The sequence below is a fragment of the Mesocricetus auratus genome, unplaced genomic scaffold (assembly GCF_017639785.1).
Source record: "Mesocricetus auratus isolate SY011 unplaced genomic scaffold, BCM_Maur_2.0 Super-Scaffold_100013, whole genome shotgun sequence".
Lineage (NCBI taxonomy): Eukaryota > Metazoa > Chordata > Mammalia > Rodentia > Cricetidae > Mesocricetus > Mesocricetus auratus.
This window is the reverse complement of record NW_024429196.1, coordinates 77,402,490-77,415,257: the sequence shown is the minus strand read 5'-3', so window position 1 is coordinate 77,415,257 and position 12,768 is coordinate 77,402,490. Positions and strand designations below refer to the sequence as shown.

The following is a 12,768-nucleotide window of genomic DNA, read 5'->3' as shown; positions in this document are numbered from 1 at the left end:
TGTAAGGTGGCATGGAAATCTCCTTTCAGCCTCGCTATTTCCTCAGGTGCAGGGGAAGGATGGCACTGTTTCTGGGAGGCTTGCTTACTTCCTGGGAGATAGATTAGAAGAGCCTCCAGAAAGGAACATTGATGAAATGCCCTGGTCTCCAGCATCAGGCCCTCGGAACGTCTCTGCCCCGGTGTGGTTCAGAACTCCAATTCAGAACTTCCAGCCAGGGTGTGTGTGTGTGGGGGGGGGTGACAGGGGCTCCCCACAGGGGCTCCCCACAGGGGCTCCCCACAGGGGCTCCCCACAGGGTCTTGCAGTGGGGCAGCATGGCTCTGGGTTGGTTACCACCTCCAGAGAAGCCTGTACATTTTGTTCTCATTTCACTACAAAGTGTATGATGCTTAATATGTGCATTACTTATAGAAGTTGTTACACCCAGGGGCAAGGTTAACAAAGAAAGCTGAGTTACAATGGGAAGCAAACATCACCCATTTTTGCTATGCTTCATGTGCCCTGCCCTGCCCTGTCCCCTAGAGAAGTCACCATAGCTTAATGGCATTTGTCACACACCTGTTATGAGTTTTTACTATGTATGTATGTATGTATGTATGTATGTATGTATGTATGTATGCATGCATGCATGTATGTATGTATGTATGGCCTGTTTTGAATTTCCAAATTCAAAGATTTAAAAAAAAATGGTGGGATTATAGCCATTTAAAACTTCTTAAATTTATTTTTATTTTATGTGTGTAAGTATTTTGCATACATGAATTAACTGTTTTGCCTACACGTATGTGCATGTGCTACAAGACTACTTTGTGCCCATAGAAGCCAAAAGAAGGCATCTAATTCCCTGGAACCAGAGTCACAGAAGGTTGTGAACTACCATGTGGGTGCTGGGAATCGAACCCAGGTCCTCTAGAATAGCAGCCTTTTGAGCTTCACTCACATGCCAAGTATTGTCCTGGAAGATAAAGTACCCTTGGACCTTGAATTTGACTGGTGGAGCGAGTACTGCTTTCTCGTTGGCTTCTGTCTGGAATGTGGAGAGGCGGGCGGGCGGTCTCTGCAGGTGGTTGCCAGGGAACATGGAAGGGAATGCTGTGTCCCAGCCAAGCAGGCTTGCTTGCAAGAGGTCTTGGCTAGGGTTCCTGGTCAAGCAGGGCCACACAGGACACAGGTGTCTGGCTGCTGGGACGCAGGTGGACTGGGCTGACTGCCAGCAGGCTGGGGCAAGCATGAGGCTGAGAGACACCTGCTGAGTGTGGAGCTTCAGGACAGACAGAGACACCGGAGTGTGGGGTGGGATAAACAGCTGAGATGGGGTACCAGCGTGCTAACCTCCTCGTGCTGGCAGACCGGGACACTCCAGGATGGAATGGAGGCTTTACAGTTTGCAGGCAGACCAGGACGCTCCAGGACAGAATGGAGGTTTTAGTTTACGGAGTGCACGTTGCTACCCTCTTCCTGCAATTTGCCTATTGTTCGATTTCTTGGATACCTACTGTGTGCCAGGCTCACTGTGGGTCACATCAAGTCAGAGATAAGACAGGAGGCGGGGCTTTCCTTGCTGTGCTTTGTGGTCTGGAAGGAAGCCAGCCGGGTCTCCCACACACACACAGTAGCTAACAACAGCCCCTGGCTGGCTTCTGTTCTGCTCCTCTGCCCCGAGCCTCTGGCAGGAGAAACAGCTCTCTGTGGCATGTGGCGTTTGCAAAGCTTGATGAGAAGCAGAGATGAAGTGATGAGTGGCGGCTTGGGGAGCGTCTGCCGGAGCCAGCGTCTGCCGAAGCATGCTCTGGCACTGCCGCCGCCGAGTGTCAGAGTCTGTCGGAGGCTCACGGTCGTGGTGCTGAGACCATGGGCAGGGAAGGCAGGTGTGGGTCACCGGACAAAGAGCTACGGGCATGAGCAAGGCGTAGATTCCCCCTCAAGGAGGGTGGGGTCCGGTGAGGGAAAATGTTTAAATCTATAACAGACGTAAGCAGTAAGTTACAAAACTAGTATGGAAAGGTCTTATGGGGAACTTCAGGAGAGATTTAAGCATTTTAAAAATAAATTTACACTTAAAAGACTGTTCTTGCCTAAGTAAGACTTGGAGAGTCTGTTTAAAAACTAGTTTGCAATCCTCGGATCTGAAACTTGGGGGTCACTACAGAGAGCCAGCCCAGAGGAGGAAGAGGATGGACATGGAGGGAGAGGGAGCCAGCTGGCCACAGTGGTCGCCGATCCCACAGCACACATGCGAAGGATGCAGCTTAGATTTTGTCAACCTGACACAGCTAGAGTCTCCAGGGAGGAGAGAGCCTCAAGTGAGGAACCGCAAGTTTGTCCAGTAATTTCCTGATTACTGTTTGGTGTGGGAGTGTCCAGTCTACCTTGAGTGGCATACCACTCCTGGGCAAGCCATGGGGTGCAAAGCCATGAGCAGTGTTCCTCCTGGTCTCTGCTTCAGCTCCTGCCGGGATGGACTGCAACCTGATACCCAGTAACTCTCCCCACAGGTTACCTCCTGTCGGTGTTTATCACAGCCTCAGAAATGAAGCCAGGGCGCCGTGCTGTTAGAAGAGACCATTGACACAGGTGGCCTTTGGCACACCCCATACCCAGATGTCTTTTTGCTCTGGCTGAGTATGCTCAAAAGTCGGCCTTACCACGCAGTCCTGTCCACATGGCTTTACATGAATAGGCTTTCATTTACTCCAAGGTCAGGGCGAGCGATGTCTGATGCCTGGGCCTGGCTTCTTTTCACAAAACGCCCCTGTCCTGTGACCGCACTAGTCACATGCTAGGCAATTCAGGGTGATGTATATATAGAAGGGAGCTTTGCATGGAGATGGAGCCCGCTCTCTGTACGACTGCTCCGCCATTGCCCCTTGGGTGGGTGACAGCTGGAGTTACACCCAGTGGTTTTAGAGCCTTTAGAGCTGGCTGTAAAGCACCGCTCGCCTGGGTTTATAGTTAGTCTGGGGACTGGACATCTCATTCTCACAGCTAGGCCCACCTGTACTCCAGCCAGTTGCTCTGCAAATTCTGGTGGCTTCTTACGGGATGGTGGTTTATGTTTTCCAAGGCAGGGGCTGTATCTGCTCTTCCTTTCTTGTAAATGGTTCCCCACGGCCCCTGATAAGAGAGGCATGCTGAGTGGGCGCAAAAGTTCCCTCTATCTCTCCTTTCTTTGAACCTCCACCAGGTTGCCAGGCCCTGGGCATTTGCGGGAGACTGATTATATGCAAGCCTTGATCCTGAGAAATTGACAGGCAGAGGGGGAGGCAAGTCAGATAACGCATCTGGGCCAAAGGCAAAGGTGCAGAATCAACCGCACTGGGTACGGTTTCAGTACTCTGAACCCCAAGCCACGTGACCCAAACTATCGCAGGACCCTTCAGGGCTCAGCTCTGAAGCCAGACAAGCGTTTGGCTGAGTGCTGAGGTCTTTCATGAGTTGTTTAACCTAGGAGAGCTTCAATTTCTTTATTCATGATATAGAAGTAATAACGTGGCACCCACTGTGGTCTAGGACACCTGTAAATTCGTTTTCTCTCTTTCACTTATGTTTTGAGTCTGTTGAGACTTATATGTAAAGAGTTAGGAGAAAGGAATCCAAAAGCCAGTACCGATAAAAGATGACAGGAGGTTGTGGCTTAGTAACCTCTAACGCTGAATCCTAGAATTAGGTAAACATTTCCTATGTGTCCATGCTAGTTATAGGAGGGCTCCAGCCCACAGATGAGTATAGGCTTCAATCCCAGACAGGGGAGCACCAGCTTTCATTGCGCATTGCTCCAGAGGAAGGGGCGGGGTGCTTCAGATGTGCACCATCCAGACCTGGGATGAAGGTGGCTGTCCTCTGTCCCTCATAGGCTGGGGTGTGGAAAGTTTGGTCTCCCACGGAGGATGCTGTTTTCGGACGCTTTAAGAAATGGAAGCTAGTTGGATAAAGAGAGCCAGGAGGGAAATGTCCCTGCAGCCTGTGTCTTCTGTCCTGTCCTGGGCTCCCCTCTTTGTCTCTCTGCTTTCTGTCCACCATCATAGCCTCCCACGGTGATGGGATGAATCCATGAGAAAAACAAATCTCCCTCCTCTTAAGTTGTTTGTGACCAGCGTCTGTCACAGTAATGAGAGAGCTGGTTACCGAGAATGTTCGCAAGCATTTTCCTCCGTGTGGGAGGATTTGCTGGGAAGCCTTCCGGGCTGAAGTGGGAGGGCTTCATGGGTCATATAGAACTCCACACGCATTAAATTTCAGATAATGATCGTCTTTTATAAATGATGACAGTTGAGGCTACCGTTAATTAAAATTAGCTTTCCAGTGCTTCCTCTGTGTTTCGGGAATTGTCTGGAACATTTTGAAGACCAATCCCAAGTTAGAGTTCTGAAAGCCAGACAGGATAGGCCTCTCCCATCCCCATCATTGTCTCCTTGAAGCCAGGATGCCGGTCGCTTCCCAGGAAGCCAAGCAGGAATCTGTGCTATCTGTGTTCTGATGGTCTGCCCTGTCTCTCTCTTGCAGTGCAAACTGGAATTCCATGCTTGTTCCACAGGCAAAAGCCTCAGCTCCCTCTGCGATGGGCCCTGTCCGTGTCTGCCTGAGCCCGAGCCACCAAAGCCCAAGGCAGAAAAGAGTGGTGAGTGGTCACGGGGTCACGGGGTCAGGGCAGGCTTGCATGGTTAAGCCTGTCTCCTTGGCCAGCAGTCAAGCTTGTGACAGAGCTGACTTGGAAAGTAAGCTTCTACTGTCAAAGAGAAAAAGAAGAACAAGAGAGGCTTTTTAAAACAAATCTGTTAGACCAGGGTGTATTGCTGGTGTCTTTTAGATGGTAGTTTAACTCTGCCGTGGGCGGGGCAGGTTCTCAGCATCTAAGACCACAGGCCTGCCCTTGGGTTTAATCTTTCTCCAGCTGCAAACTCTAGAATCCTTTGAACCTCTCAAAACCAAACATCACAGAAACGGCGGCGATGGCATGGCGGAGGAGAGATTTCCCCTAAGACTTGCTTTATCAATACGTTCTGCTGGAGCCCGGCATAAAGTCAAGGGACAGACGAAAGAGAGCAGCTCCCTGGGACCACTGTTTCTGGTCCAGGGTTGAGGGGGCTGGGGCACTGGGGTTTCTTTGGATGTTTTCTAATGGAGAAATAATATGGCCCACTGGCCATTGCCCCCTTCTGAAATCCAGGCTTGAATTTTCCTTTAGTGGCACCGGTGGTTCTTAGCTGTGTCTGACTGGTTCACAGAAAGCAGTGTATGTGCATGCCTGCCAATGTACATGTGTATGTGTGAGCATATGCCTTCGAAAGCTAGGTGCTTCCTGTGCCAAAGGAAATGAACAAGATGAGAGATAATACAACTTTTACTCGCCACGTGGTCTCTGCTAAGGGAAGTTGGTAAAGACGTCAAGTCCTAGTCTGTGAAACTCCACTTCAGAAACTTTATAGGCTCTCTGGGAAGTTTAGTCAGAAGAGCAAAATAGATCGTGAAACATTGTGATTATAAGTAACCAGCAAAAATTACTAACAATTTCCCACTAGCCAATCTCATGGCGTTTGAGGCCAATTTATTTACATAATTGCAGTAAGAAAACTCAGATATGCTGTATGATAACTCATTGGTTTGGGTGAGAAAACCCAAGGCCATCCTGTTGAAGTTGCAGGCCTTGAAGATGTCAGCTGGGGAAGTCAGACCCTTTTTAGCTCAAGTCCTCGACCTCATCAATAAAAGAACTTAGAGGCTGCGCACAAAAGCCCAGCATGAAAAGCTAATTTAGGAAGCGAGAGTGTGTGAGAGAGCAGAAGTGTGCACTGGGTAGTAGCCTGGGTGGCTTTGTGAGCGAGGCCCACACTGGGACCATTAGGGTGTTCCTCTAATGGCTTAGAGGATGCTCAATGTGGAGGATTATCTCTAGGGTTGTGTGACTTCATTTCTTCCTTTGATGTGGGTCAGATCCTACGATTCCAGTCAGGTTACATCAGCTAAAAGCATCCATGACTGGTGCCTGAAGTCAGGCACGGTACACAGTGGGAACAGTGTCCCCTTAATTTGCCCTTATTGATGGAATGTCACTCACTAGATGTTATATACTGGTCATGTGATGGACACTGTCTGCTCTGGGTTTTTGTGGCTGGTAGTGATAGTTTAAGATCTGGAGAAGCCCCCCGCCCCCAACAAACTATGTCCCACCTGTCTCTCTACCTTGGAATCCTTTACATAGTCTTATTAGGAAGTTGTGGTAGCCCTAGCTATTCTGGATTCCATGGTGTTCTGCATTCAAAAGGTTTATTTTTGATTTTTTTCCTTTTCTTTGCTCCTCTGTTCTAAGGGAGCAGAAGTCCTCTGTTGTTCTGCCTGTTGTATCCATAGATGAGGTGACAGAAAGGGCACCAGATGTGGTAAGGCTTTGGTGCTCCTCATAGTGAAGTAACACAGCCCCATTTTCTGGGGGACCGCTTTACTTCTCCAATGAGGAAAGCCTATGGTGTCATAGTGATCTTCACCTCCGAAGACAGGAGGGCTTCTTAAGCATGACCCAGGTACGGCTTTGACCACACCATCAACTGTAGTTGGAGTTTCTTATCCCACAAAGTCCTGCAGCTGATTTGCCCCAAATTAGCACACAAAGACTTACATTAATTATTAAACTTTTGGCCGATGACTGGGGCTTCCTTTTGGCTAGCTATGTCTTAATTATTAATCCATTTCTATAAATCTATATATTTCCACCTGGTCTTGGCTTACTGGAGAATGCCCAGACCTGTTACTCTTTTTTTTTTTGGTGGCTATGTGGCATCTTCCTGTGGTCTCTCTCTGTGTGCCTTTCACAGATTTCTCCTAGTCCCGCCTATCTTCCTGCCTCTATTGACCAAACAGCATTTTAATCGTCAACCAGTAAGAGAAACATATATATATATATATATATATATATATATATATATATATATATATGGACATCCCCCATCCATCAATTTAGGCAGATATTCACTAGTAAAGAGTAAAACAAATTCCTCATGAGCCTATACAAGTAAGTGCACTACCATTAAACATAAAACATGCCATGCCTGCATTCTTCTGAGGGATTGATGAGGATGAGATTGCTGTTTACAAAGATCTCAAGGCAGCTTGTTAATGCTGAGGAGATAGTTCAGAAAGGCAGGAAGTGCATCTTAGCATAGAAGACAAGAGACCATTACAAAATAATATTCACCACATTCCAAGCCATATCAATGCCTTTCATATGGAGTGCCAGTTTTCCCTCAGAACTTCGCCCCTGGGCTGAACTGATTCCTGGAAAAATGTTTATTCAGCCATCTGGAAGTTGTCTAAGAAATGTCACCTTGGTGGCCCCACATGTTCCTTGAACTGTCAGTAGGTTACCCTTGGGGCAAGACCTTTCTCTGGGATTCTGAGACTGGCCTTCTGTGCTAACAATCCCACTTCTAAGCTGGGAGTTAATGTAGGAATTTCCAGTTAAGCATGAGGTGAAGCAGCAAGCGCCTGCCAATAGCAAGACTGAAGACTGTGTAGTGTGTGATTCATTGCCACACCCAATGTTGTCCTGATGGAGGAAAGCATAGCCCCTTTGTGGATTTAACTGGTGTTTCCTGGACAGATAGCAACATGGATGGTGACGAGAGCTTTGACAATTCCTTAGGGTCATCACATTACATTTACATTAATGATGCTTGACCTGGACAAATTTGATCAAGGGGAGGCTGCCCTTTCCCTTGGAGTGATAATAGTTCTTTCCATGAAGCTCTCAGAGTGATTTAGGACAGGAGACAGGAGCTGGGATGAGGTTGTGGCAGCTGGAATGAAGAGGAAGGCTGATTATCAGGGAGAGGTCAGAAGTGCAGGGAAGGGCAGTTCCCAGGTGAGAACCAAGCTGCGGTGAAGAGAGGCTCAGAGGAGGAAGCAATAGACAGTAGGCGTGGCTGACAGTGGGCGTGGTCAGCAGTGGGCGTGGTCAGCAGTAGGCATGGTCTTGGTCTGCAGTGGGCATGGTATCTACAGGAAGTCTTTGCCTCTTAAACACTTTGTGGGTCTGGCCTGGGGCTGCAGGACTCTTGATCCTTGCAGAAATCACATTTTGAGGTATCACAAATAACTGGAGTGTCCCAGATATGGCGATGCTATTAAGTGACATTGCTGATGGTCTATTTCAACACTATTTCCATTTTGAGCCTCCATGCCTTCTAATAAAGAACACACTGGGATCACCGGCAGGTTTATTCTGTTAACTCAGCCTTGTCTCCAAACTGTAGGAAGTAAGGTTGGGGAGGGGGCTTGTGGGCTTCAGTGCTGTTGGAGACTGTTTCTGACATAGCTTACCATTCTTTAGCATTAACCAGCTATGTGGAATCCTCACCATCTTCAGTTAGTTGGTGACCAATGTTCATTCCTACCAGGACCAAGAGCTCTCTGGGGTTGTGCCCATGACCCCTGTGCCTCATACTGATAAATGTCATATGGAATCCTCTCTCCTTTGCCAGATGCATCCGTTTTTACTAGTTCCATTGCCCTATTCAAGGGTACAGATAAGACAGGGCAGCCCTTCAGTGGTGTTCTGGCATCAAGAAGGCCACGGCAAAGACTGGAGCCTCAAGTCTCTCTGTGGATCTTCTCACAGTCTTTTCTGTGTTCAGAGATCATTTGTAAGATTTTTGTCTCAAACTGGCTTTCGTATTGGCAATGAATCTTCGTCTGGGTAGGGGCTCTCCCACTATCTTGGTTTTCAGGATTGCCTCTTCCCAATCAGGGACAAGATCTGGGTCTGAGGTGTGGGGTGGGGAACATGGGGTGAAGGCTACAGGGTGGGTAGCATGGGTTGTACAGCATCCATCTTGGGTGCGCAGGTAACTGTTCTGTTCTTTTCCTTCCCGGTGTCCCATTGCTTGGGGCCTCACTATTGATCAGTATTGGTTGCAGGTGTTGGGGAGCAGGAGGACCTGTGTGTTCATCCCCTCTTAGTTTAAGATCCCCATTTTCTCCTGGGTCTTGGTGTTTTCGAGATAAGATGTGTCTAACTTGTAAAGTGGAAGTTTCTTGTGTCTCCTTCAGCCTTTGTTTTTTTTTTAAAGCCAGAACCAAGTGGTTGAGTCTTTACTGTTTTTACTGATCTGGCATCTTCTCTTTGCTGTGACCCCTGAAGAGCTGGTGGGGATAAAAAACATCCTCTAATAGCTCTGGATACTTCTTATTACATTTCCCAGTCACCTTATGACCATGGTTACTTCTCTGATCTCATAAAGCCAGACCAGCCTCAGAATCATAAACTAATGACTGTTCAACAGAACGGCGACAGCGCCGAAGGACAGGAAAATGTCGAGCAGGGAGAGTTGCGAGGCAGGGTGTGTAGCACAGCAGCAGAGCTGCCCGGTGTGTGCAGGCCTAGAGTTGGACCTCAAGCAGAAAGATATAAAGTGGGAGGAGGTTCTGAAAACCTTTTAAGCCCAAGTTTAGTGTTTGGGAGTCACCAAGACCAACAACCAGGACAGACAGGAGGCCACTTCTGAGACTGCCTGTCACTTCTTAGCTTCAGAGTTTTGCAGCTGCCCTTTCTTCAGTCCTCAGAGAAGGTGTAGTGTCAGTTACACGATTCTTTTATTTATTTATTTAAGTTAGGAACAAGCTTGCTTCACATGTCAATCCCGGCTCCCTCTCCCTCCCCTCCTCTCCCACCCTCCCCATCAGGTCCCCCAGTCCCCCACCCAATCTCCACTCCAATCCCCAGGGAGGATGAGGCCCTCCATGGCGGATCTCCAGTGACTGTCATTTCATCCAGGGCAGGGCTTAGGCCCTCCCCCATGTGTCCAGGCTGAGAGAGCATCCCATATCGTGGCATGGGTTGCACGATTCTTTACAGCGGAGAAAAGTCTAGAAAGAAAGTAGAGGCCTCTTAAAACAAGGCTCTGAGGTACCTCTTTGGGTTAGCCAGTGGGTCTCCCTGCCGTCCTAACCCTGAGTCCTCCCAGCCTGCCTCACCGTCACTCTCCAGTAGAGCCAGACCCTCCCTCTCTGAGTTTGGCAGCCTTGCATGGGCATCATACATCCGGAGAGGCTTGGTACTTCCCTGGGTTGGGGGAGGGACTCTGTATAACTGTGGGGTTCCGGGTCAGGAAGGGGCTCGGGTACGGCTGTCATCCCTGTATCTGCAGCATCCGTGTTTTGTGAAGAAGAGGCCACGTGCATGATGCCCTGTCCATACCTCCACATCTATACTAGATTATATCCGTAGAACACTGACGAACAGTGATCTGTGCCTGTGACTGTGAATGCTCATGTGTGAGAGCACATGGGAGCATGCTCTCAAATGCACATGCATGTGAAGGTCAGAGGTCAACATCAGGTAACTTCCTCAATTGCTCCTCCATCTTTTTCTTTTTTTGAGACAGGTTGTCTCACTAACTCTGAAGCTCCCTGAGTTGACCATATTGGCTGGCCAGCCAGCCGTTAGGATCCACTTGCCTCCCCAGTGTTGGGGTTACGGATGGACACCTGCAGCACCTAGCTTTTATGTGGATATTAGGGATCTGAACTCAAGTCCTCAAATTTCGCACAGCAAGATTTACCCAGTGAGCCATCTCCCTAGCTCCCAGTGATATTTATTGAGTTCCCATACACCAGAGGGAAACCTGGAGACCCCCTCCCACAGAAAGACTTGTCTTCAAGTAGGTCACTGGACTCAGGGTCTCTGTCTACAGCCTTGGGTTCCAGTCAGCTCTCCTCAGGCTGGATGAAGCAAAGCTCTCTCTGAGTGGCAGGAGTTTCCCTCCAGTCTGAAATCATTGGCTGAATCTCACAGTGTTAATCCACAAGGCAGACAGTATCACTGTGCTCTCACAGAGTCGCCCACAAGGCAGACAGTGTCACTATGATCTTACGGTGACAACCCCAAGGCAGACAGTGTCACTGTAATCTCACAGAGTCAACCCCAAGGCAGACAGTGTCACTGTGCTCTCACAGAGTCGCCCACAAGGCAGACAGTGTCACTATGATCTTACAGTGACAACCCCAAGGCAGACAGTGTCACTGTGCTCTCTCAGTGTCAACCCCAAGGCAGACAGTGTCACTGTGCTCTCACAGAGTCACCCACAAGGCAGACAGTGTCACTGTGCTCTCACAGAGTCACCCACAAGGCAGACAGTGTCACTGTGCTCCTACAACCAGCAGGGTTCGAATGGCCCTTTGCAGTAGTGCTCTCCTCTACCCTCTCTGGTGGCAGAGGTGGAGAAGACAGGGCCACTCTCTTAAGAGCAACGCTACCCCATTCTTTGGGCTCAACTTTGGTTTTGGAGGAGGGATATGAGGTGAGACACCCTGAGAAATGCAGGGGAGGGCTGGAAGGAACTCACTGCAGGCCTGACACACTGGAGAAGGGAGAAAGACCAGGGCATGCTGGGCTCTGAGGCAGGAGACCTGCAGCTCTCAGCAGCAGGGCTTGCTAAGGGGGAAATAACAACTTCCCTCCATCTGAGCCGTGTCCTACAGCAGAAAAATCGTCTGTAGCGATTTTCCCTCCTCAAACGGTGATAGGTTGTGGGGGGAGGGGAGGAGGAGGGGGGAGGGGAGAGGGCTGACGGGCGGTTGTCTCGTTCTATTCCTTACCACAAGTGGATCTAGGGAGGAGTGTTTAATCGGGGACAGTGCAAAGCGACAGTAGGGCTCCCCCCAACTGTGATGTCTCAATGGAAAACTCCTTACAGAGAGAGAATCCTGCAGCCTAGGCTCCTAGAACACTGGTTCTCAGCCTGTGGGTAGCAACCCCTTTGGGGTCCAAAGACGTTTTCACAGGCGTCACCTAAGACCACTGGAAACCACACATACTGATGCTATGACTCACAATAGTAGCAAATTACAGTTATGAAATAACAAAAATAATTTTATGGTGGGGGCTCACCACAACATGAGGGACTGTGGTCTAGGGCCGCAGCATTAGGAAGGTTGAGAGCCACTGTGCTATAAGCTTTGGGGATGGTCTTAGCATCCTGGAGCGAACGCTGTCCTTAATGCCTGTGGCGCAACAGCGTGAAGGCCCCAGGCTTGCAAGCCCGTGATTTAAAATCAGTTTACAGCAACCTTTCCCTACCCATTCAGCTCACACTGCTTATTATTCTGTTCCACACTATGGTCAGAAATTAAATGTATGAGGGAGTATTTAGGTTTTAGGGACCAGTTATTCTAAATGTCAAGCTTTTACAAAGAGAAAGAAAGAAAGAAAAAAACCCTGAGAATTAAATTGGCAACTGCCTGAAGAATTTAAATTCCCTAATCAGGATGTGGCTTTGGTCTCGGCTTCTGTTTTGTGGGACCAGCTCTGGGAAGGGAGTCCCCCTAATGCCTGTCTGATACTAACTGATCAGAGAGAGATGAGAGTGGGGAGAGAGAGAGGGTAAACTGAGGCATGCCTGGAACTCAGAGGACAGGCAGGAAGCACGATCTAGAAATCAAGGCTTTGATGATTTGCTCAGACTGCTCTTCCATTCTTTACACATCGCACATGCAAGCTAGAGAGATGTCTCCACTTACAGGGTGCTTCCTGCTCTCCCCCCCCCAAAAAAGGGCCTGGTTACTGTTCCCAGGACCCATGTGGAGTGCCTGGAACTCCAAATCCAGCCACAGTGCCCTCTTCTGGCCTCCATGGGAACCCACACTCAAATGCATGTACTCCACACAGACATAAAAACACACGTAGCTAAAAAAAAAAAAAAAGAATACAGACATTTAAAAAGAATTATGGAGTAATGCACAATCGTATGTGAAATCTAAGTGCTATGAGGAACG

The 12,768-nt window shown here is 48.8% G+C and overlaps 1 protein-coding gene across 2 annotated transcripts in view; it reads left to right on the top strand.

Moving 5' to 3' along the window:
• Positions 1 to 12,768, top strand: part of Spock1 (SPARC (osteonectin), cwcv and kazal like domains proteoglycan 1) — a 491,076-nt gene that overhangs the window by 402,253 nt on the left and 76,055 nt on the right. For both annotated transcript variants that reach the window (XM_005078400.4, XM_005078398.4), the window contains one exon: positions 4,507 to 4,621. In XM_005078400.4, coding sequence (XP_005078457.1) covers positions 4,507 to 4,621 — 115 coding nt within the window. The remainder of the gene's footprint in view (positions 1 to 4,506; positions 4,622 to 12,768) is intronic.